Here is a 23,208-nt window from a genome sequence, read left to right as displayed (position 1 = left end):
AGTGACTGCAGCTCTGGAGGATAAGACATGATGTAACGGCAGAATAGTGACTGCAGCTCTGGAGGATAAGACATGATGTAACGGCAGAATAGTGACTGCAGCTCTGGAGGATAAGACACGATGTAACGGCAGAATAGTGACTGCAGCTCTGGAGGATAAGACATGATGTAACGACAGAATAGTGACTGCAGCTCTGGAGGATAAGACACTATGTAACGGCAGAATAGTGACTGCAGCTCTGGAGGATAAGACATGATGTAACGGCAGAATAGTGACTGCAGCTCTGGAGGATAAGACATGATGTAACGGCAGAATAGTGACTGCAGCTCTGGAGGATAAGACATGATGTAACGGCAGAATAGTGACTGCAGCTCTGGAGGATAAGACATGATGTAATGGCAGAATAGTGACTGCAGCTCTGGAGGATAAGACATGATGTAACCGCAGAATAGTGACTGCAGCTCTGGAGGTTAAGACATGATGTAACGGCAGAATAGTGACTGCAGCTCTGGAGGATGAGTCATGAGCAGAGGATTGTCAGTCTTGCCTGTCTTGTCAGTCTTGTGTTTTCTTTTTGTAATTTCACCATTTTTTTCAGGTTCACAAAGATCCAGAACACAAAGGTGACGATGAAGAAAGACGGGATCCACACGCTGCGCTATCAGGTCGTCCATTTTGCCAAATTCCCCATGTACACGAACATCACAGTGGATATTGGGAAGCCCCCACCGCGGCCTGCGAGGGGATAGCGCCTCCCGGAGTCTGCACACGTCTGCTGCATCTGCGGAGGATTGTGGGCGTCTCACAGACTCCACCGCGGGCTCCGTCATAACACGCGGCCCCTAGGTTGTTTCTGAGCTCGTCAGAAGGAGAATCCAGATCTGCTGCTGCCGGGAATCTGGTGCCGGGGATCTGCTGCGATCTGCCCTCGTGGAGGAGAACCCCGGAGCCGTTCCTCACTGCTTCATCTACAATGTGTGACTGATTTCCTCTTTTCACTGCTTTCTCTTCCTGGCGGCCATCTTTCATAACTCCAATCACATCTAGATCTGCACTCACAATTCTGCAGGTTTGCTGTGCTGGAACATGGCGGCACGCAAGTGTGATCTACTGCGGAGCATGGTGAGAGTTGTAGTGCTGTGCACAGAGAGGACTCCGCGAACAGCTGTGAATGAGCACGCTCTCCGCCTGTCGATGCCGGAGTCTGATTGGCCCCTAATCCTGGGGTCGCCCTGTGGTCTCCTCGGGATCCTCATGAGCTCTGATACGCGGTGCAGGCAGGGCCCCCCTGGTTGGACGCTCACTTTTTTAACTCTTTGTGTCCTGCCGTTTCCTTTTATATTTTATTCCTGAGTCTTCAGTTCTTCACGTTTTTTACCGGCTGCGCGTTCATTGGACACGAGATGAGAAATGCATGAGATCCCGCGGAGGAGCGGCGTCTGTGCATGAGATCCTGCGGAGGAGCGGCGTCCGTGCATGAGATCCCGCAGAGGAGCGGCGTCCGTGAATCAGATCCCGCGAAGGAGCAGCGTCCGTGAATCAGATCCCGCGGAGGAGCGGCGTCCGTGAATCAGATCCCGCGGAGGAGTGGCGTCCGTGAATCAGATCCCACGGAGGAGCGGAGTCCGTGAATCAGATCCCACGGAGGAGCGGCGTCCGTGAATCAGATCCCGCGGAGGAGTGGCGTCCATGAATCAGATCCCGCGGAGGAGCTGCGTCTGTAATTGGATCCCGCAGAGTAGTGGCGTCCGTGAATTAGATCCCGCAGAGGAACAGCGTCCGTGAATTAGATCCCACGGAGGAGCGGCGTCCGTGAATCAGATCCTGCGGAGGAGCGGCGTCCGTGAATCAGATCCTGCAGAGGAGCGGCGTCCGTCAATCAGATCCTGCGGAGGAGCGGCGTCCGTCAATCAGATCCCGCGGAGGAGCAGCGTCCGTAATCAGATCCCACGGAGGAGCGTGGTCCGTGCAGGAGACCCACAGAATCGTCTGTGGACGCGGCATCGCAGACACGGACCGTGGTGGAGGACGGAGGGGGCGGCTCTGTGGATGGTGGGGCCAGCGGTACTGCTACTCCGGGCACTCTGGGGCCACACACCCTGCACTTGTGGCCTCTAGACACCGAGGAGAATTCAGGCGCTAATCCTAGAGCAACTATTGGCTGTGAAATGGCGAGACCCCGATATTTCGTGACGGAGGAGAGAGAAAGCATGTCTGTATTCCAATCACTTCCCGAGCTGCGGTCACTATTCTGATAGGAGAAGATGCAACAGCAAAATAGTGACAGCAGCTCTGGAGGTGACTGGAGCATAAGATATGATGTACCAGCAGAATAGTGACTGCAGCTCTGGAGGTGACTGGAGCATAAGACATGATGTACCAGCAGAATAGTGACTGTAGCTTTGGAGGTGACTGGAGGGTGAGACACAGTGTATCTGGGAGATTATCTACAACGCTGGAGAGTGAGACACGGTGTATCTGGGGATTGTCTGCAGCGTTGTCCAGCGCCCTCCCTTCTGGCTCTGCGCTGCAGCACATAGCGCTCCCTCGGCACCGGGTGCTCTGCACTGACTCCCAGCAGAAGGTTGGGACGGGGCGTCCATGGCACCGTAGCGTCCCTTATCAGAAGAGGTGTCACCGCGCGCTCGTCCACACTCCGCAATAACCCGTCTGACGCGCGCAGCGCTGCTTGCTGTCCCGCCGGTGTATATACTCCATGGACATCAAACTAAGCTCGGCTGCTTCCGCCATAATGTGTATGGGGCCCCCTTATTATTGTCGGGGGGAGAGAGTGTCGGTGAATCAGGACACGGCCTGTCTCAGTTGGACCTTGATTGGCTGCAGCGTTGTCCAGCTGCCATCTCATGTATCTTGGGGGCTCGGTAGCCATCTCATGCGTCTGGGGGGCTTAAAGGGGTATTCTCATCTCCAAGATCCTATCCCAGGAGGTGTAATAACAATAATATTAGCAAATACCTCTAATTAGAAATGTAGTATAGTTTTTCTGATTCGCCATGTCTCTTTCCTCATGTGCAGGCATTGCAAGACCTTAGGTATCCATGGTTGCGACCACTATCAACTGGCTAACTAACTGGCACTACATCAGTGGTCGTAACCATTAATACCTAAGGTCCTGCAATGCCTGCACATGAGGAAAGAGACATAGCGAATCAGAAAAACTATACTACATTTCTAATTGGAGGTATTTGCTAATATTATTACACCTACTACATCTTGGGATAGGATCTTAGAGATGGGAATACCCCTTTAAGTCCTCCAGTCGCCCACTGCAGTCTGAGCAGCCACACTTTGCACTCATTCCTCCTACAGCAGAGACCACGAACATCAGTGTGGGCGGTGCCCACCGGTGGCACTGGGGTCTTTGCGACTGGGTAAGGCCTCGTTCACATGTGTGTCCATCTTATGCTGCAGTATCTCGCTGTGCACCCCAGAAGCGATCGGTCGATCACAGGCTCTCACCCACAATGTGAATCTCCCCCATTATAAATAAAGATATTAAGCATATCCCCCTGAAGCGCCGATCCACCAAGTTCTGACATTAACCCGATCAAGAAACTCTGTAAATGCAAAAAATTCAAAAGCCCAAATTGCTGTGAAAAATGCAGTAAGAAGCCCTTGTCTGTCCACAAAGGCACCGCAGGGAACGTCGGCACGTCCCGCAAGAGACAAACCGAGGAATGAAGACCGGCACAGGTCTCAAGAAACGCCGGCAGCGGCAAAAATTATTTCTTCTGTTTACAAGTTTCAGATTTTTCGAAAATCAAAATTTATTTTAGGAAAATAATAAAAGCGGACAATTTTGGTATCGCCGTAATGGCAGTGACCCGGCCCATCGCCAGTTCATCTTCACCATGCAGCGCACTTGTAAAACCAAGTCCCAAAACAACATTGGCGGAATTCCATATTTTTTTTTTTTCAATTTCACCACACGTGGAATTTTTTCCCGTTATACGTCTTCTATCCGGTAACGTGAACGGTGACATTCAGAGGTGCCGCTCATCCAGTAAACAAACAAGCCCCGCTTTGCCTGGGTGGGCCGAAAAATGAAAGCGTTATGGCTCTCGAAAGAATGGAAATTGGCCGCAGTGGGAAGGTGTCATAAACAATTGAAGCTCGGTGAGCGCGCTCCAGTCCATGCTCTATCCCCGGCGGACAAGGGCCCAGACTAATGGCCTGATCCACACAACGGAGCAAGCTCAGCGGGCGCGCTCCTGTCTATGATCTGTGTGTCCCCGGCAAACACGGGGCCCAGACTAATGGCCTGATCCACACAACGGAGCAAGCTCAGCGGGCGCGCTCCAGTCCATGCTCTATCCATGGCGGACACGGGGCCCAAACTAATGGCCTGATCCACACAATGGATCAAGCTCAGCGGGCGCGCTCCTGTCCATTATCTGTGTGTCCCCGGCGGACACGGGGCCCGAACTAATGGCCTGATCCACACAACGGAGCAAGCTCAGCGGGCGCGCTCCAGTCCATGCTCTATCCATGGTGGACACGGGGCCCAAACTAATGGCCTGATCCACACAACGGATCAAGCTCAGCGGGCGCGCTCCAGTCCATGCTCTATCCCCGGCGGACACGGGGCCCAGACTAATGGCCTGATCCACACAACGGATCAAGCTCAGCGGGCACGCTCCTGTCCATGATCTGTGTGTCCCCGGCGGACACGGGCCCGAACTAATGACCTGATCCACACAACGGATCAAGCTCAGCGGGCGCGCTCCAGTCCATGCTCTATCCCCGGCTTACACGGGGCCCGAACTAATGGCCTGATCCACACAAAGGAGCAAGCTCAGCAGGCGCGCTCCTGTCCATGATCTGTGTGTCCCCGGCGGACACAGGGCCCAGACTAATGGCCTGATCCACACAACGGATCAAGCTCAGCGGGCGCGCTCCAGTCCATGCTCTATCCCCAGCGGACACGGGGCCCGAACTAATGGCCTGATCCACACAACGGAGCAAGCTCAGCGGGCGCGCTCTTGTCCATGATCTGTGTGTCCCCGGCGGACACAGGGCCCAGACTAATGGCCTGATCCACACAACCGATCAAGCTCAGCGGGCGCGCTCCAGTTCATGCTCTATCCCTGGCGGACACGGGGCCCGAACTAATGGCCTGATCCACACAACGGAGCAAGCTCAGCAGGCGCGCTCCAGTCCATGCTCTATCCATGGCGGACACGGGGCCCAAACTAATGGCCTGATCCATACAACGGATCAAGCTCAGCGGGCGCGCTCCTGTCCATTATCTGTGTGTCCCCGGCGGACACGGGGCCCGAACTAATGGCCTGATCCACACAACGGAGCAAGCTCAGCGGGCGCGCTCCAGTCCATGCTCTATCCATGGCGGACACGGGCCCAAACTAATGGCCTGATCCACACAACGGATCAAGCTCAGCGGGCGCGCTCCTGTCCATGATCTGTGTGTCCCCGGCGGACACGGGGCCCGAACTAATAACCTGATCCACACAACGGATCAAGCTCAGCGGGCGCGCTCCAGTCCATGCTCTATCTCCAGCAGACACGGGGCCTGAACTAATGGCCTGATCCACACAACGGAGCAAGCTCAGCGGGCGCGCTCCTGTCCATGATCTGTGTGTCCCCGGCGGACACAGGGCCCAGACTAATGGCCTGATCCACACAACGGATCAAGCTCAGCGGGCGCGCTCCAGTCCATGCTCTATCCCCGGCGGACACGGGGCCCGAACTAATGGCCTGATCCACACAACGGAGCAAGCTCAGCGGGCGCGCTCCAGTCCATGCTCTATCCATGGCGGACACGGGGCCCAAACTAATGGCCTGATCCACACAACGGATCAAGCTCAGCGGGCGCGCTCCTGTCCATTATCTGCGTGTCCCCGGCGGACACGGGTCCCGAACTAATGGCCTGATCCACACAACGGAGCAAGCTCAGCGGGCGCGCTCCAGTCCATGCTCTATCCATGGCGGACACGGGGCCCAAACTAATGGCCTGATCCACACAACGGATCAAGCTCAGCGGGCGCGCTCCTGTCCATGATCTGTGTGTCCCCGGCGGACACGGGGCCCGAACTAATGACCTGATCCACACAACGGATCAAGCTCAGCGGGCGCGCTCCAGTCCATGCTCTATCCCCGGCGGACACGGGGCCCGAACTAATGGCCTGATCCACACAACGGAGCAAGCTCAGCGGGCGCGCTCCTGTCCATGATCTGTGTGTCCCCGGCGGACACGGGGCCCAGACTAATGGCCTGATCCACACAACGGAGCAAGCTCAGCGGGCGCGCTCCAGTCCATGCTCTATCCATGGCGGACACGGGGCCCAATCTAATGGCCTGATCCACACAACGGATCAAGCTCAGCGGGCGCGCTCCAGTCCATGCTCTGTGTGTCCCCGGCGGACACAGGGCCCAGACTAATGGCCTGATCCACACAACGGAGCAAGCTCAGCGGGCGCGCTCCTGTCCATGATCTGTGTGTCCCCGGCGGACACAGGGCCCAGACTAATGGCCTGATCCACACAACGGAGCAAGCTCAGCGGGCGCGCTCCAGTCCATGCTCTATCCATGGCGGACACGGGGCCCAATCTAATGGCCTGATCGACACAACGGATCAAGCTCAGCGGGCGCGCTCCAGTCCATGCTCTGTGTGTCCCCGGCGGACACAGCGGGCGCGCTCCTGTCCATGATCTGTGTGTCCCCGGCGGACACAGGGCCCAGACTAATGGCCTGATCCACACAGCGGATCAAGCTCAGCGGGCGCACTCCTGTCTATGATCTGTGTGTTACCGGCAAACACGGGGCCCAGACTAATGACCTGATCCACACAACGGATCAAGCTCAGCAGGCGCGCTCCAGTCCATGCTCTATCCATGGCGGACACGGGGCCCAAACTAATGGCCTGATCCACACAACGGATCAAGCTCAGCGGGCACGCTCCAGTCCATGATCTGTGTGTCCCCGGCAAACACAGAGCCCAGACTAATGGCCTGATCCACACAACGGATGAAGCTCAGCGAGCACGCTCCAGTCCGTGATCTGTGTGTCCCCGGCGGACACAGGGCCCAGACTAATGGCCTGATCCACACAGCGGATCAAGCTCAGCGGGCGCACTCCTGTCTATGATCTGTGTGTTACCGGCAAACACGGGGCCCAGACTAATGACCTGATCCACACAACGGATCAAGCTCAGCAGGCGCGCTCCAGTCCATGCTCTATCCATGGCGGACACGGGGCCCAAACTAATGGCCTGATCCACACAACGGATCAAGCTCAGCGGGCACGCTCCAGTCCATGATCTGTGTGTCCCCGGCAAACACAGAGCCCAGACTAATGGCCTGATCCACACAACGGATGAAGCTCAGCGAGCACGCTCCAGTCCGTGATCTGTGTGTCCCCGGCGGACACAGGGCCCAGACTAATGGCCTGATCCACACAATGGATCAAGCTCGGTGAGCGCACTCCAGTCCATGATCTGTGTGTCCCCGGCGGACACAGGGCCCAGACTAATGGCCTGATCCACACGACGGATCAAGCTCGGTGAGCGCGCTCCAGTCCATGATCTGTGTGTCCTCGGCAAACACGGGGCCCAGACTAATGGCCTGATCCACACAACAGATCAAGCTCAGCAGGCGCGCTCCAGTCCGTGATCTGTGTGTCCCTGGCAAACACGGGGCCCAGACTAATGGCCTGATCCACACAACGGATCAAGTTCAGCAGGCGCGCTCCAGTCCGTGATCTGTGTGTCCCCGGCGGACACAGGGCCCAGACTAATGGCCTGATCCACACAACGGATCAAGCTTGGCAGGCGCGCTCCAGTCCGTGATCTGTGTGTCCCCGGCGGACACAGGGCCAAGACTAATGGCCTGATCCACACAACGGATCAAACTCGGCAGGCGCGCTCCAGTCCGTGATCTGTGTGTCCCCGGCGGACACAGGGCCCAAACTAATGGCCTGATCCACACAAGCACAGCGAGCACGCTCCAGTCCGTGATCTATGTGTCCCCGGCAAACATGGGGCCCAGACTAATGGCCTGATCCACACAATGGATCAAGCTCGGCAGGCGCGCTACAGTCTATGATCTGTGTGTCCCCGGCAAACACAGGGCCCAGACTAATGGCCTGATCCACACAACGGATCAAGCTCGGCAGGCGCGCTCCAGTCCATGATCTGTGTGATAGGCCCCAGTGCACTTGGATGGATGATTTTCATCTGCTACTTTAATGAAATTCAGACATCTCAGTGTTTTTGTTTTTTTTTTCCAGACGCAAGGTCCACAATAGGAATAGGTTCATCGGTTCACCTCTCCCTCTATCTGACCACAACCTACTGACCTTCTCCTCCCCCCCCCCCTCTGATCGCCCCTCCCCGCACACTCCCCCACCCCCATAGAAACCTCAATCTCATCGACTTCCACTCACTCTCCGAGTCCCTCCTCCCTCTCTCCGGCCTAGCCTCTTCTCAGGACGCCGACGCCACCCTCTACAACACCACACTCACCACAGCCCTCGACCAAGCTGCCCCGCTGTCACACGTCACAACCCGTGCACACAGACAACCCTGGCTAACGCCCCTCACGAAAAAACTTCAGCAGACGTCTAGAGTGGCTGAGCGGAAATGGAAGAAATCCCACTCCGCTGAACACCTCACCCTGTTCAAACAGTCCCTCACCGCCTTCAAGACTGCTCTCACGAATGCAAAACAAAACTACTTCTCTTCCCTAATAACCGCCCTATCCCGCAACCCCAAGCAACGTTTCAGTACCTTCAACTCTCTAATCCGTCCCCCTGCACCTCGCCCCTCATCTCAGCCGACGACTTCGCCACCTTCTTCAAGGACAAGATTGACAAAGTCAGACAAAGCTTCGATCTACAAGCCGCTCGGCGCCCAACCCCCCTCACCCAAATGTAGTTCTCCCCCATGACAGAAGACCCCCTCTCCTCTCTGCTAGCTCACTTACACCTCACCACCTGTGCCCTCGACCCCCTCCCCTCCCACCTCATCCCTAACCTCAGCACTGTCCTCATCCTAGCCCTAACCCATCTTTTCAACCTATCACTTAAATCCGGCACTTTCCCATCATCCTTCAAGCATGCCACAATCACACCCATCCTCAAAAAACCCTCCCTTGACCCTGCAATAGTCTCCAACTACCGCCTGATATCTCTCCTCCCTTTTGCCTCAAAATTACTTGAACAGCACGTTCATGCCGAGCTGTCCTCCCACCTCTCCTCCTCCCTCTTCGACCGCCTTCAATCCAGTTTCCGACCGCATCACTCCACCGAAACAGCCCTAACTAAAGTCACCAATGACCTACTGACCGCCAAGAGCAAGCGACACTACTCCGTTTTCCTTCTTCTCGACCTGTCTGCTGCCTTCGACACAGTCGACCACCCCCTCCTACTCCACATCCTAGAATCCCTTGGCATCACTGACCTAGCCCTCTTATGGATCTCCTCCTACCTAACGGACCGGACTTTCAGCGTCACCCACTCCCACACCTTATCCTCGCCCCACCCCCTTTCTGTTGGAGTTCTCCAAGGCTCAGTCCTGGGACGACTACTCCTCTCCGCATACACCCTCGGCCTGGGGAAACTCATCAAATCCCACGGCCTCCAATACCACTTCTACGCTGACGACACCCAGCTCTACCTGTCTGGCCCCGACATTTCCGCCCTGCTATCCAAAATTCCCCAATGCCTATCCGCCATCTCATCCTTCTTCTCCGCCCGATTCCACAAACTCAACATGGATAAGACCGAGATAATTGTCTTCCCCCCCAACCGCTCTCCCCAGCTCCACAACTTATCCATCACAATCAACGACTGCACCCTCTCACCCGTCTCCCACGCCAAGTGCCTCGGGGTAATCCTCGACTCCTCCCTCTCCTTCAAGCCCCACATCGAAGCCCTCGCCACCGCCTGCCGACTCCAACTGAGGAACATTGCCCGAATCCGCTCGTTCCTTGACCAGGACTCGGCAAAAACGCTTATCCACGCCCTCATTATCTTCCGTCTCGACTACTGCAGCTCCCTGCTTCCTCCCTCGCACCTCTCCGCACCATCCTCAATTCTGCTGCCCGACTCATCCACCTATCTCCCCGTTTCACCCCCGCCTCCCCCCTCTGCCAAGCCCTTCACTGGCTCCCCATTGCCCTGAGATCACGGTTCAAAACCCTAACTCTAACATACAAGGCCATACATAACCTGTCCCCCCCCCTACATCTCCCACCTGGTTTCCAGATATGTCCCCCCGCGCGATCTTCGCTCCTCTCAAGAACTTCTCCTCTTCTCCCCTCTCATTTCCTCCTCCCACAACCGCCTACAAGACTTCTCTCGCGCTTCCGCCATAATCTGGAACTCTCTCCCCCATCACATCCGACACTCCCCCACCCTGGGAACCTTCAAGAAAAACCTAAAGACCCACCTCTTCCTTCAGGCCTACAGCCCACACTGAGACCCATCTGCTACATCATCTCACCCTTTCCTCTCCCCTTCCTCCTGTCTCCCCACCCACCCCCTATAGACTGTGCACCCTCGTGGACAGGACCCCCTGCCCTACTGTACCAGTGCGCCTCGTCTGATGCTTCATGTTCGTGTCCCTGTCTGCCCCTATACTTGTAAAGCGCCATGGAACCTAATGGCGCTATATAAATATTTAATAATAATAGATTGTAATAGGTACATGTTTTGTATGAGAAACGCAAGTGTGAACGAGGCCTGACCGGCAGCACAGACTGAACGGACATGTGAACAAAGCCCAACTACCCGCACAGACTGAACGGACGTGTGAATGAGGCCTGACCGGCCGCACAGACTGAATGGACGTGTGAATGAGGCCTGACCGGCCGCACAGATTGAACGGACGCGTGAACGAGATCCGAGCGGCTGCACAGACTTAAGTAACATGTGAACGAGGCCTGACCGGCCGAGGACGTGTTAACAAGACCTTACTAGCTGCACAGACTGAACGGATGTGTTATTAAGAACTGACCTGGGTTGGAGTAGTGTTATTGCAACCACTAGGGGCAGCAGCGGCAGGTAGAGTAGTCAGGAATAGAGAGGGTCAGTACACAGGAACAGCAGTATAGTCTTGGATGAGGCAGCAGGTGAAAGGAGAGCTGGATTAAAGGCTGGGAGCTCAATAATCTCTCAAGGAAGGGGGTGCCAGGCCAGGTTTAAGTGTTCAATCAGGAACTCACAGGGTAGAGCCAATCAGGAACAACACAGGTACTAGTAACTGGGTCAGCCAGGAGCTGTTGAGCGAGCTGAATAGCTCAGAGGGAAGAGCTGCTACCTAGTGCACAAGCGCTGCTGGGTTCGAGTCCTGACACGTGTGCACAAGATCTTACCAACCGCACAGACTGATCGGATGTGTGAACAAGGCCTGACTGGTCGCTGAGTCCCCAGTGTGAGCGTGGACCAGTGATGTCTGTGGTCTCTAGTGGGATGAATGAGCGTGACATCAGACTGCTGTGCGTGACCTGAGGATTTGCACCAGTGGGATGGTGTGGAGCATCAGAAGTGGTTGGTTTCTCTGCCGTTCTGGTTGAGTATTCATGTGGAGTGTGGACAAGCTCATGGTAACACTACGACATAATAACAGGTGAGGAAATGCTGGTGATCGGATCCATGAGCTCCACATCTGATCTCTGACACGTGCCTTCACTGACCGCCATCCACCGCGCTTATCTAGAGCGTTGCTGTTAGGCCTCATTCACACTTGCACTGGTCATGGATACAACACTTACATGTCATTCCTCATGCGGCTGTTCACATCATTGTGTTTTCTCATGAAAAAAGAAAAAAAAAAAATGGAGGCTTCTTCTGGTCTGAGTCTTGGATCATCTCCACAAGTAAAACTCAGCGACATGAGCGGACACCATCCATGTGCGGCCCGATTGTGGCCCTGCAGTGAGAAGCAGAAATCGCTGATGTGTGAATGAGGCCCATACGTAATAATCATGGTTTGCCAGTGACATGAGCCCCCGTATCCGGTGCAGGCCACAGTGGGTGGAGTTATGTGGTTATATAGGCAGGTGTGGGGTGAGACTATACTGGAGAGAGGACTGAAACCAATCTGACAGAGCTGAAGCTTGGTTACGATGTTGCTGACGCAGATGGTGATGAGCCGCAGCGTCCTAGGACTGGAGGCAGCGCTGCCCTGCTATCGGTGGAGGTCCCTCCACCTTGGAAGCTTCTTGTACTTCTTTTTCTATGACCGGTGTGGGGTTTGGATATGATGATGTTCGATTCTCCGTCTTTACAGTTTTCATAAAATAATTCTTGAAAATTTTGTGGGATGAATCTTATTATTGGTGTGGAGCGCAGTCGGGCTAAGCAACTGTATCAGTGGCGTGCAGTGTGAACGCGGCCAAAAGAGGAGACAGAAGCCAAGAATATAAGTGTTTAATGTAAAGTCCGTACACGTTCAGCTCCCGCCATCAGGATGCCAGGCCGACCGCCGATCTGCGCGCTCCACCGCACAATAACATGGAGAATGCGAGCACCACCTATAACCCAGATCACGCGAGCACCACCTATAACCCAGGTCACGCGAGCACCACCTATAACCCAGGTCACGCGGGCACCACCTATAACCCAGATCACGCGGGCACCACCTATAACCCAGATCACGCGAGCACCACCTATAACCCAGATCACGCGAGCACCACCTATAACCCAGGTCACGCGAGCACCACCTATAACCCAGGTCACGCGAGCACCACCTATAACCCAGGTCACGCGAGCACCACCTATAACCCAGGTCACGCGAGCACCACCTATAACCCAGGTCACGCGGGCACCACCTATAACCCAGATCACGCGGGCACCACCTATAACCCAGATCACGCGAGCACCACCTATAACCCAGATCACGCGAGCACCACCTATAATCCAGATCACGCGAGCACCACCTATAACCCAGATCACGCGAGCACCACCTATAACCCAGATCACGCGGGCACCACCTATAACCCAGGTCACGCGGGCACCACCTATAACCCAGGTCACGCGGGCACCACCTATAACCCAGGTCACGCGAGCACCACCTATAACCCAGGTCACGCGAGCACCACCTATAACCCAGGTCACGCGAGCACCACCTATAACCCAGGTCACGCGAGCACCACCTATAACCCAGATCACGCGGGCACCACCTATAACCCAGATCACGCGGGCACCACCTATAACCCAGATCACGCGAGCACCACCTATAACCCAGATCACGCGAGCACCACCTATAACCCAGATCACGCGAGCACCACCTATAACCCAGATCACGCGGGCACCACCTATAACCCAGATCACGCGAGCACCACCTATAACCCAGATCACGCGGGCACCACCTATAACCCAGATCACGCGAGCACCACCTAACACTAAAAGGAGGGTTTACAGCCTAATCCAGAGGACTACTACCCTCAGCATCCTAGTAATAGCCGCACAGGGCTGCCTAGCAATACCACCTGTTTATAGCTATCCAGATGATAGCTAGAGACCCCTGAACAAACCATTTGTAAATGCTCTCGATATTGTCACATCATTATAACATCGGGGCGACCTGTCGTGACATTATAACATCGGGGCGACTTGTCACGTTATCTCATTATCTCATAAGGGCAAACTGTGGTCACGTTATCACATGGGGTAACCTGTCACGTAATATCGGGGGCGACTTGTTACGAGATAAGGATGACCTGTTATAATGTATCCTCATGTTATAACATTGGTGCGATATCATTACTTTCATAACTAGTATAACTTTTGTATAACATTTCTATTGTGCGGTCTACGCCCACGAGGAGCGATTAGTCCGGCCCCTGCTGTGTCTACAGATAACTGTCTTGTCTTGTAATATGATTGGGGGTGATACAGTTTTGCCCGCTGATCACATCAGACAAATGGCAGGATTGTGGGGCACCATGTCATACCTTGCTACACTAACTAGGGGTGGTCCGAGGTCTGGGGGCTCCATCTGTCTATGAGTTCTCCCGCCCTCCCTCCATGCTGCAGTTCTTGGTCTTCTCACATTTGGCCAGCCGGTTTCCTTCCCAGTAGCCCACATCCTGTCCATCATGACACCGACACTTGGTGCAAGCGTCCACCCACACGTACTGGCCAGCAGGAATCACGCGTCTCTGGGCGGCATCAGCATAGCAGTTGGGACCTGTAAATGATGAGAGAAATAACCATCATGATACGCCGTAATACACGGAGGAAGACTGTGATTGCCGACCCTGAGGTCACCTGACCACAAATACATCTGAGGGATCTAACTGCAACATCATCATCAATATGTGAGCAGTGTGAGTGCTGTATGTGTCTGATATGTGAGCGGGGTGAGTGGTGTATGTGAGCTACACGTGTCTGATATGTGAGCGGTGTATGGGTCTGATATGTGAGTGGTGTGTGCACTACCTGTGTCTGATATGTGAGTGGTGTGTGTGCTGTATGTGTCTGATATATGAGCTGTGTGTGTGTCTGATCTGTGATCAATGTGTGCACTACCTGTGTCTGATATGTGAGCGGTGTGTGTTCTGTATGTGTCTGATATATGAGCGGTGTGTGTGCTGTGTGTCTGATATGTGAGCGGTGTGTGTGCTGTGTGTGTCTGATATGTGAGCGGTGTGTGTGCTGTGTGTGTCTGATATGTGAGCGGTGTGTGTGCTGTGTGTGTCTGATATGTGAGCGGTGTGTGTGCTGTGTGTGTCTGATATGTGAGCGGTGTGTGTGCTGCCTGTGTTTGATATGTGTGTGCTGTGTGTGTCTGATATGTGAGCGGTGTTTGTGTCTGATATGTGTGCACTACCTGTGTCTGATATGTGAGCGGTGTGTGTGCTGTGTGTGTCTGATATGTGAGTGGTGTGTGTGCTGTATGTATTTGATATATGAGCTGTGTGTGTGTCTGATATGTGAGCAGGGTGAGTGGTGTATGTGAGCTACACGTGTCTGATATGTGAGCGGTGTATGGGTCTGATATGTGAGTGGTGTGTGCACTACCTGTGTCTGATATGTGATCAATGTGTGCACTACCTGTGTCTGATATGTGAGTGGTGTGTGTGCTGTATGTGTCTGATATATGAGCTGTGTGTGTGTCTGATATGTGAGCGGTGTGTGCGCTGTATGTGTCTGATCTGTGATCAATGTGTGCACTACCTGTGTCTGATATGTGAGCGGTGTGTGTTCTGTATGTGTCTGATATATGAGTGGTGTGTGTGCTGTGTGTCTGATATGTGAGCGGTGTGTGTGCTGTGTGTGTCTGATATGTGAGCGGTGTGTGCTGTGTGTGTCTGATATGTGAGCGGTGTGTGTGCTGTGTGTGTCTGATATGTGAGCGGTGTGTGTACTGTGTGTGTCTGATATGTGAGCGGTGTGTGTGCTGCCTGTGTTTGATATGTGTGTGCTGTGTGTCTGATATGTGAGCGGTGTTTGTGTCTGATATGTGTGCACTACCTGTGTCTGATATGTGAGCGGTGTTTGTGTCTGATATGTGTGCACTACCTGTGTCTGATATGTGAGCGGTGTGTGTGCTGTGTGTGTCTGATATGTGAGTGGTATGTGTGCTGTATGTGTCTGATATATGAGCTGTGTGTGTGTCTGATATGTGAGCGGGGTGAGTGGTGCATGTGAGCTACACGTGTCTGATATGTGAGCGGTGTATGTGTCTGATATGTGAGCGGTGTATGGGTCTGATATGTGAGTGGTGTGTGCACTACCTGTGTGATATGTGAGCGGTGTGTGTGCTGTATGTGTCTGATATATGAGCTGTGTGTGTGTCTGATATGTGAGCGGTGTGTGCGCTGTATGTGTCTGATATGTGATCAATGTGTGCACTACCTGTGTCTGATATGTGAGCGGTGTGTGTTCTGTATGTGTCTGATATATGAGCGGTGCGTGTGCTGTGTGTGTCTGATGTGAGCGGTGTGTGTGCTGTGTGTGTCTGATATGTGAGCGGTGTGTGTGCTGTGTGTGTCTGATATGTGAGCGGTGTGTGTGCTGTGTGTGTCTGATATGTGAGCGGTGTGTGTGCTGCCTGTGTTTGATATGTGTGTGCTGTGTGTGTCTGATATGTGAGCGGTGTTTGTGTCTGATATGTGTGCACTACCTGTGTCTGATATGTGAGCGGTGTGTGTGCTGTGTGTGTCTGATATGTGAGTGGTGTATGTGAGCAGTATGTGTCTGATAAGTGAGCGGTGTGTGTGCTGTGTGTCTGATATGTGAGCGGTGTGTGTGCTGTGTGTCTGATATGTGAGCGGTGTGTGTGCTGTGTGTGTCTGATATGTGAGTGGTGTGTGCTGTGTGTGTCTGATATGTGAGCGGTGTGTGTGCTGTGTGTGTCTGATATGTGAGCGGTGTGTGTGCTGTGTGTGTCTGATATGTGAGCGGTGTGTGTGCTGTGTGTGTCTGATATGTGAGCGGTGTGTGTGCTGTGTGTGTCTGATATGTGAGCGGTGTGTGTGCTGTGTGTGTCTGATATGTGAGCGGTGTGTGTGCTGTGTGTCTGATGTGAGCGGTGTGTGTGCTGTGTGTGTCTGATATGTGAGCGGTGTGTGTGCTGTGTGTGTCTGATATGTGAGTGGTGTGTGCTGTGTGTGTCTGATATGTGAGCGGTGTGTGTGCTGTGTGTGTCTGATATGTGAGCGGTGTGTGTGCTGTGTGTCTGATGTGAGCGGTGTGTGTGCTGTGTGTGTCTGATATGTGAGCGGTGTGTGTGCTGTGTGTGTCTGATGTGTGAGCGGTGTGTGTGCTGTGTGTCTGATATGTGAGCGGTGTGTGTGCTGTGTGTCTGATATGTGAGCGGTGTGTGTGCTGTGTGTCTGATATGTGAGCGGTGTGTGTGCTGTGTGTCTGATATGTGAGCGGTGTGTGTGCTGTGTGTCTGATATGTGAGCGGTGTGTGTGCTGTGTGTGTCTGATATGTGAGTGGTGTGTGCTGTGTGTGTCTGATATGTGAGCGGTGTGTGTGCTGTGTGTGTCTGATATGTGAGCGGTGTGTGTGCTGTGTGTGTCTGATATGTGAGCGGTGTGTGTGCTGTGTGTGTCTGATATGTGAGCGGTGTGTGTGCTGTGTGTGTCTGATATGTGAGCGGTGTGTGTGCTGTGTGTCTGATGTGAGCGGTGTGTGTGCTGTGTGTGTCTGATATGTGAGCGGTGTGTGTGCTGTGTGTGTCTGATATGTGAGCGGTGTGTGTGCTGTGTGTGTCTGATATGTGAGCGGTGTGTGTGCTGTGTGTGTCTGATATGTGAGCGGTGTGTGTGCTGTGTGTGTCTGATATGTGAGCGGTGTGTGTGCTGTGTGTGTCTGATGTGTGAGCGGTGTGTGTGCTGCCTGTGTTTGATATGTGAGCGGTGTTTGTGTCTGATATGTGAGTGGTGTGTGTGCTGTGTGTGTCTGATATGTGAGCGGTGTGTGTGCTGCCTGTGTTTGATATGTGAGCGGTGTGTGTGCTGCCTGTGTTTGATATATGAGTGGTGTGTATGTTGTATGTGTCTGATAAGTTTTTTCTAATATCTAATCTGTGTCTCCTCCCATTTAGTTTCATCCCGTTGCTTCTAGTCTTTCCCTGTGCAAATGAGAATAAAGATGATCCTTCTACAATGTGACAGCCCTTGACATATTTGTAGACAGCTATTAAGTCTCCTCTCAGTCTTCTTTTTTGCAAGCTAAACATTCCCAAATCCTGCAACCGTTCCTCATAGGACATGGTTTGCAGACCGGTCACCATTCTGGTCGCTCTTCTCTGAACTTGCTCCAGTTTGTCGATGTCTTTTTTAAAATGTGGTGCCCAAAACTGTACACAGTATTCCAGATGAGGTCTGACCAAAGAGGAGTAAAGACCGATAATGACTTCACGTGATCTAGACTGTATGCTTCTGTTACTACATCCCAGAACTGTGTTTGCCTTTTTTGCTGCTGCATCACACTGTTGATTAATGTGCACAGCAGGGCCGCCATCAAGTCATTACTGCCCTTTCTGCTGTATGGTGACCCGTGAGCAGCAGTACATAGGGGGGGTCCGGGCCCAGTCGGGGCCCCCCCTCTTGTGCTTCTGCTCAAGGGGTCCCATGCTGTAGCAAAGCGCCGGGCACTGCCTTTGGCGGCGCACACCTTAGCGCTCAGTACCTTACCGGAGCTGTGCCAGCAGCTCTCTCATATTTCTCCTGACTTCTGGTCAGCTGACCAAAAGTCAGGGGAACCCAACGCGCGTTCCTCTCCTGGTGCAGGGACCCCCAGAGTGCTCACAGCCTTCAACACTGAACGGCTGCGCAGCAGCTCCAAGGGGGTTCCTCCTCCCCTGTGACACGCTGGTGAAGGCGCATATGCGATGACTCCGGGAGCCGCGCCAGGATGCCAGCACAGCTTCAGGGATCGTGTGAGAGGTAATTATGAAAACGTTATTTTTTTAAATTAATGAATGGTCTTGGGGATGAGCACATGGAGGGTGGGAAGAGCGCATAGGGAATTTGGAGTGGTGGGAGGTTGGGAAGAGCGCATGGGGAATTTGGAGTAGAGGAAGGGTGGGAAGAGCACATGGGGAATTTGGAGTGGAGGGAGGGTAAGAAGAGTGCATGGGGAATTTGGAGTAGAGGAAGGGTGGGAAGAGCACATGGGGAATTTGGAGTGGAGGGAGGGTAAGAAGAGTGCATGGGGAATTTGGAGTGGAGGGTGGGAAGAGCACATGGGGAATTTGGAGTGGAGGGAGGGTAAGAAGAGTGCATGGGGAATTTGGAGTGGAGGGAGGGTAAGAAGAGTGCATGGGGAATTTGGAGTGGAGGGTGGGAAGAGCACATGGGGAATTTGGAGTGGAGGGAGGGTTAGAAGAGTGCATGGGGAATTTGGAGTGGAGGGTGGGAAGAGCTCATGGGGAATTTGGAGTGGAGGAAGGGTGGGGAGAGCGCATGGTAAATTTGGAATGGAGGAAGGGTGGGAAGAGCGCATGGGGAATTGGGAGTGGAGGTTTAGAAGAGCAAATGGTGAATTGGGAGATGGCAGTGGGGAGAGCACATGATGAATTGGGAGTGGGGAGAGTAAATGATGAATAGAGGGTGGGGTTGGGGAGAGAACGGACATGACATAATGAATTGGGGCAGAGGGTGCATGTAAATATAATGAATCGGGGAGCAGGAGGTACAGAGTAGGGGGCGTTGATGCAGGAGTGTGACTGGTAATAAATTGGGGGAAAGAGTACAGGTTCTAATTAATTTATATATTTATTAGTTGGAGAAGTGGCTATTTACAATTAGTGGGGGGCGCAGTGGTGGATTACAATTTATATATTGGAATGGTGGGTTGCATAATGACTAATTATATATTAATGGTGGGTGCACGTCTGTATTCAGCTGTGTAATGTAGAAGTTGGGGAATGTGCTCTTGATAACTGTGTGTTATTTTATGCAGAGATGAGTCCTGGCTGGAAGAAGTGACGGTGGTCTGTGCTGGATGAAGGAGAAAAGCGAAGATGAAGGACTTCACCTAGAGACGTCACCGGTGAGTCAGTGTGTTATCTATATACTGACACTGTACACTATATACTATGTACAGGGCTCATGTGTATAATGTCATTGGTGATCACTGTATTACCTGTACACTGACACTATATACAGAGCTCCTGTGTATAATGTCACTGGTGATCACTGTATCACCTGTACACTATACACTATATACAGAGCTCCTGTGTATAATGTCACTGGTGATCACTGTATTACCCGTACACTATACACTGTATACAGAGCTCCTGTGTATAATGTCACTGGTGATCACTGTATTACCTGTACACTGACACTATATACAGAGCTCCTGTGTATAATGTCACTGGTGATCACTGTATTACCTGTACACTATACACTATATACTTAGCTCCTGTGTATATTGTCACTGGTGATCACTGTATTACCTGTACACTATATACAGAGCTCCTGTGTATAATGTCACTGGTGATCACTGTATTACCTGTACACTATACACTATATACAGAGCTCCTGTGTATAATGTCACTGGTGATCCCTGTATTACCTGTACACTATATACAGATCTCCTGTGTATAATGTCACTGGTGATCACTGTATTATCTGTACAGTATACACTATATACAGAGCTCCTGTGTATAATGTCACTGGTGATCCCTGTATTACCTGTACACTATATACAGAGCTCCTGTGTATAATGTCACTGGTGATCACTAAATTACCTGTACACTTACATTATACACTGTATACCATGTACAGAGCTACCGTGTATAATGGCACTTATAGTAATATTAGCATTGTTTTTTTTATTAATGATCAGTATTGTAGAATTCGGTCACGATGTGGTGGTAATATGTGGTCTAGTCACGGTGTGGTGGTATTCCTTGTATGTGGTATTATTGGTCATTTTAAGAAATGTATATGACACATTCCCTTAAAGAAAAATAAATACAAATATACCTAAAAAGAGTATTGGATATTTTAAGAATTTTTTAATAGGTTAGAGTAGAGTAGGGCCCGGCCAGAAGAGTCTACCTTATAGCGGTGGCGGCTTTAAAAATCATTTGGCCAAAACAAAAGCTGCTGGCTATGTGTGTGATCTGGTGTTCAACGGGAACTGTTAATGTGTGATTGGTGAGGATGTGGTGCAGAAGTGGAGTTTTTCCAAGTGTGGGCGGAAGGACTGTAGAAGGTTCGAGGGATGGAGGCGGAGCTGGGGTGGAGCCTGGGGCGGAGTCTCAAGGGGGCCCGAAAATTTTGCCAGTATGGGCCCTGAAATTCCTGGTGGCAGCCCTGAATGTGTAGTCTGAAATCTATTAGTATACCCAAGTCTTTTTCACACGTGCTGTTGCTTAGTTCTATTCCTCCAATTCTGTAGATGTAATTTTTGTTTTTCTTGTCCAGATGTATCTCAAATTTCTCCCTGTTAAATACCATTCTATTAGTCGCTGCCCATTGTACAAGTTATCTAAACCCTTCTGAATCCTTTTTCTGTCTTCTCTAGTGTTAGCTTTGCATCATCTGCAAATTTGATTAGTTTATCTTCAGTTCCCTCATCTAGAATCATAGAATCATAGAATGGTAGAGTTGGAAGGGACCTCCTGGGTCATGTGGTCCAATCCCCTGCTCAAAGCAGGATTCACTAAATCATCCCAGAGATAATTAGATAAAATCTAGATAATTTATAAAAATGTTGAACAACACTGGGGCCAGGACAGAGCCTTGTGGTACCCCACTTGAAACACTCTTCAACTATCTGTGCAACCATTTATTACCACTCTTTGAGTACGATAACTGAGCTAGTTATAAATCCACCTAACTGTAGCCTTGCCCATTCCATACTTGGTCATTTTTTCAATAAGGATGGTGTGAGATACTTTATCAAATGCTTTGCTGAAGTCAAGATATACTATATCTACCGCATTTCCCTGATCCACCCAGTCAGTGATTCTGTCATAGAAGGAAATTAGATTAGTCTAGCATGACTTGTTAGTTACAAACCCATGCTGGCTCTGGTTAATTACTGTATTTTTATCCAAGTACTTACATACATGTTGTTTAATCATTTGTTCAAAGATCTTTCCTGGTATAGAAGTAAGGCTCACTGGCCTGTAATTTCCTGGCTGCATGTTCTATCCTTTTTTAAAGATGGGGACAACATTTCCCTTTTCCAATCTTCTGAGACTTCACCTGTTCTCCAGGATTTTTAGAGATTTTGGTTAGCGGTTCTGCAATTTCTTCTGCTATCTCTTTCAGTACCCTAGGATGCAATTCATCTAGACTAGGAGATTTAAATTCATGTAAATTAGCTATGTGTTCCCTCCTATCTCTCTCTTTATAGATAGTGTGGATTCTTTTATTCTTTTGATAGGACAGTGAGGATCAGTTGATGTTACATTTACTTTCTTAGAGAAAACAGATGCAAAATAGGAATTTAAAAGTTCGGTCTTCTCAACATCATTTTTGACCACTTCACCCTTTTTATCCTGTAAAAATCCTATAGCATCTTTGACTTTTCTTTTGCTTTTGACATACCTCTAAAATCCTTTTTTATTGCTCTTTGTCTACCTTGCAAGCCTCACTTCATGACTGGCTTTAGCTTTTCTAACGCTTGCCCTGCATTCCCTGCTCACAGCATTATATTCTTCTTTAGATATGCCTCCCTCTTTCCATTTAATATACTTTTTTACTTCATCCATCTTGGTCACTGTAAATGCTTCCAATTCTTCCTTCTTTTTGGGATTGTTACTGATTTTGCTAAATGAAATTCTCACTGCACAATCTCCCATCCTTCTTGGACATTTCTGTCCTTTAGATCATCCGGCCATTGGACCTTTCTTACCCTCTTTCTGAGTCCATTAAAATCTGCCTGTCTGAGTCCTTGCTGGTCTTCCTCCTCTTGTAATCTAAAATTCGAGGTTAGCATGATCGCTGCCTACTTAATTCCCAGCCACTTTAACTTCCTCAACCATTTCCTCGTTATCTGTAAGAATAAGGTCCAAGATGGCAGATTCTCTTGTTCTCTCTTCTATCTTTTGAAAGATAAAGTTGTCCGTGAGAGAAGATAAGAATTTTCTGGACCCATTACTTTTGCCTGAGAGAGATTCCCAACAAATATCTGGATAGTTAAAATATCCCATGATCACTGTCATACTTTTTTTGAGAATAAAAAACATCTGATGTAAAAAGATCCATATCTTCAGTCTGTCCAGGTGGGCTGTAGTAAATTCCTACAATAGTGTCCTTTCTGTTCTTCTCTCCTTGTATTCTTACCCAAACAGTTTCTACAGAGCTACCATTCTCTGAAGCTTGGATCTCTGTAGAAATATATACACTTTCCTAATAAACAATGTAACACCTCCTCCCCTCTTGTTAATCCTGTTTGTAATAAATAAGTTGTAGCCTTCAAGGTTTGTATTCCCATCATTTGTATCACCCCACCACGTCTCAGTGATGCCTATGACGTCATATCTCTCTTCCTGTGTTAGCAGCTCCAGTTCTCCATGTTTCTTTACCATGCTCTGTGCATCTGTATAGACACATTTTAATTTTTACCCGGTTTATCTTGCTGCTCTATTTTTATGCAGAATTTGTTGTTTTTATTAATTTCCACTTCTAATAGCACAAGAATTCAATAGCTGCATACTTTTTCCTGGCCGTTATTTACAGATATACCCCAGCTGGAAATACACTGACTGGCTTAAACTACAGCAGTATGGCTAGTCATCCAAATGAGAC

General features: G+C 51.2%; 1 protein-coding gene across 1 annotated transcript in view; it reads left to right on the top strand.

The window, feature by feature from the left end:
- The window catches only part of B4GALT2 (beta-1,4-galactosyltransferase 2), a 38,480-nt gene extending 35,524 nt beyond the window's left edge, over positions 1-2,956 (top strand). The window contains exon 6 of the mRNA XM_073644031.1: positions 599-2,956. Coding sequence (XP_073500132.1) covers positions 599-749 — 151 coding nt within the window. The 3' untranslated portion in view covers positions 750-2,956. The remainder of the gene's footprint in view (positions 1-598) is intronic.
- Positions 2,957-23,208: the final 20,252 nt, after the last annotated feature.

Source organism: Phyllobates terribilis, unplaced genomic scaffold (assembly GCF_046119375.1).
Source record: "Phyllobates terribilis strain yellow unplaced genomic scaffold, ASM4611937v1 Scaffold_8__6_contigs__length_399053987, whole genome shotgun sequence".
In the NCBI taxonomy this organism is placed as follows: Eukaryota; Metazoa; Chordata; class Amphibia; order Anura; family Dendrobatidae; genus Phyllobates; species Phyllobates terribilis.
Note: the sequence above shows the minus strand (reverse complement) of the source record. Positions and strands in the feature narration are given on the sequence as shown.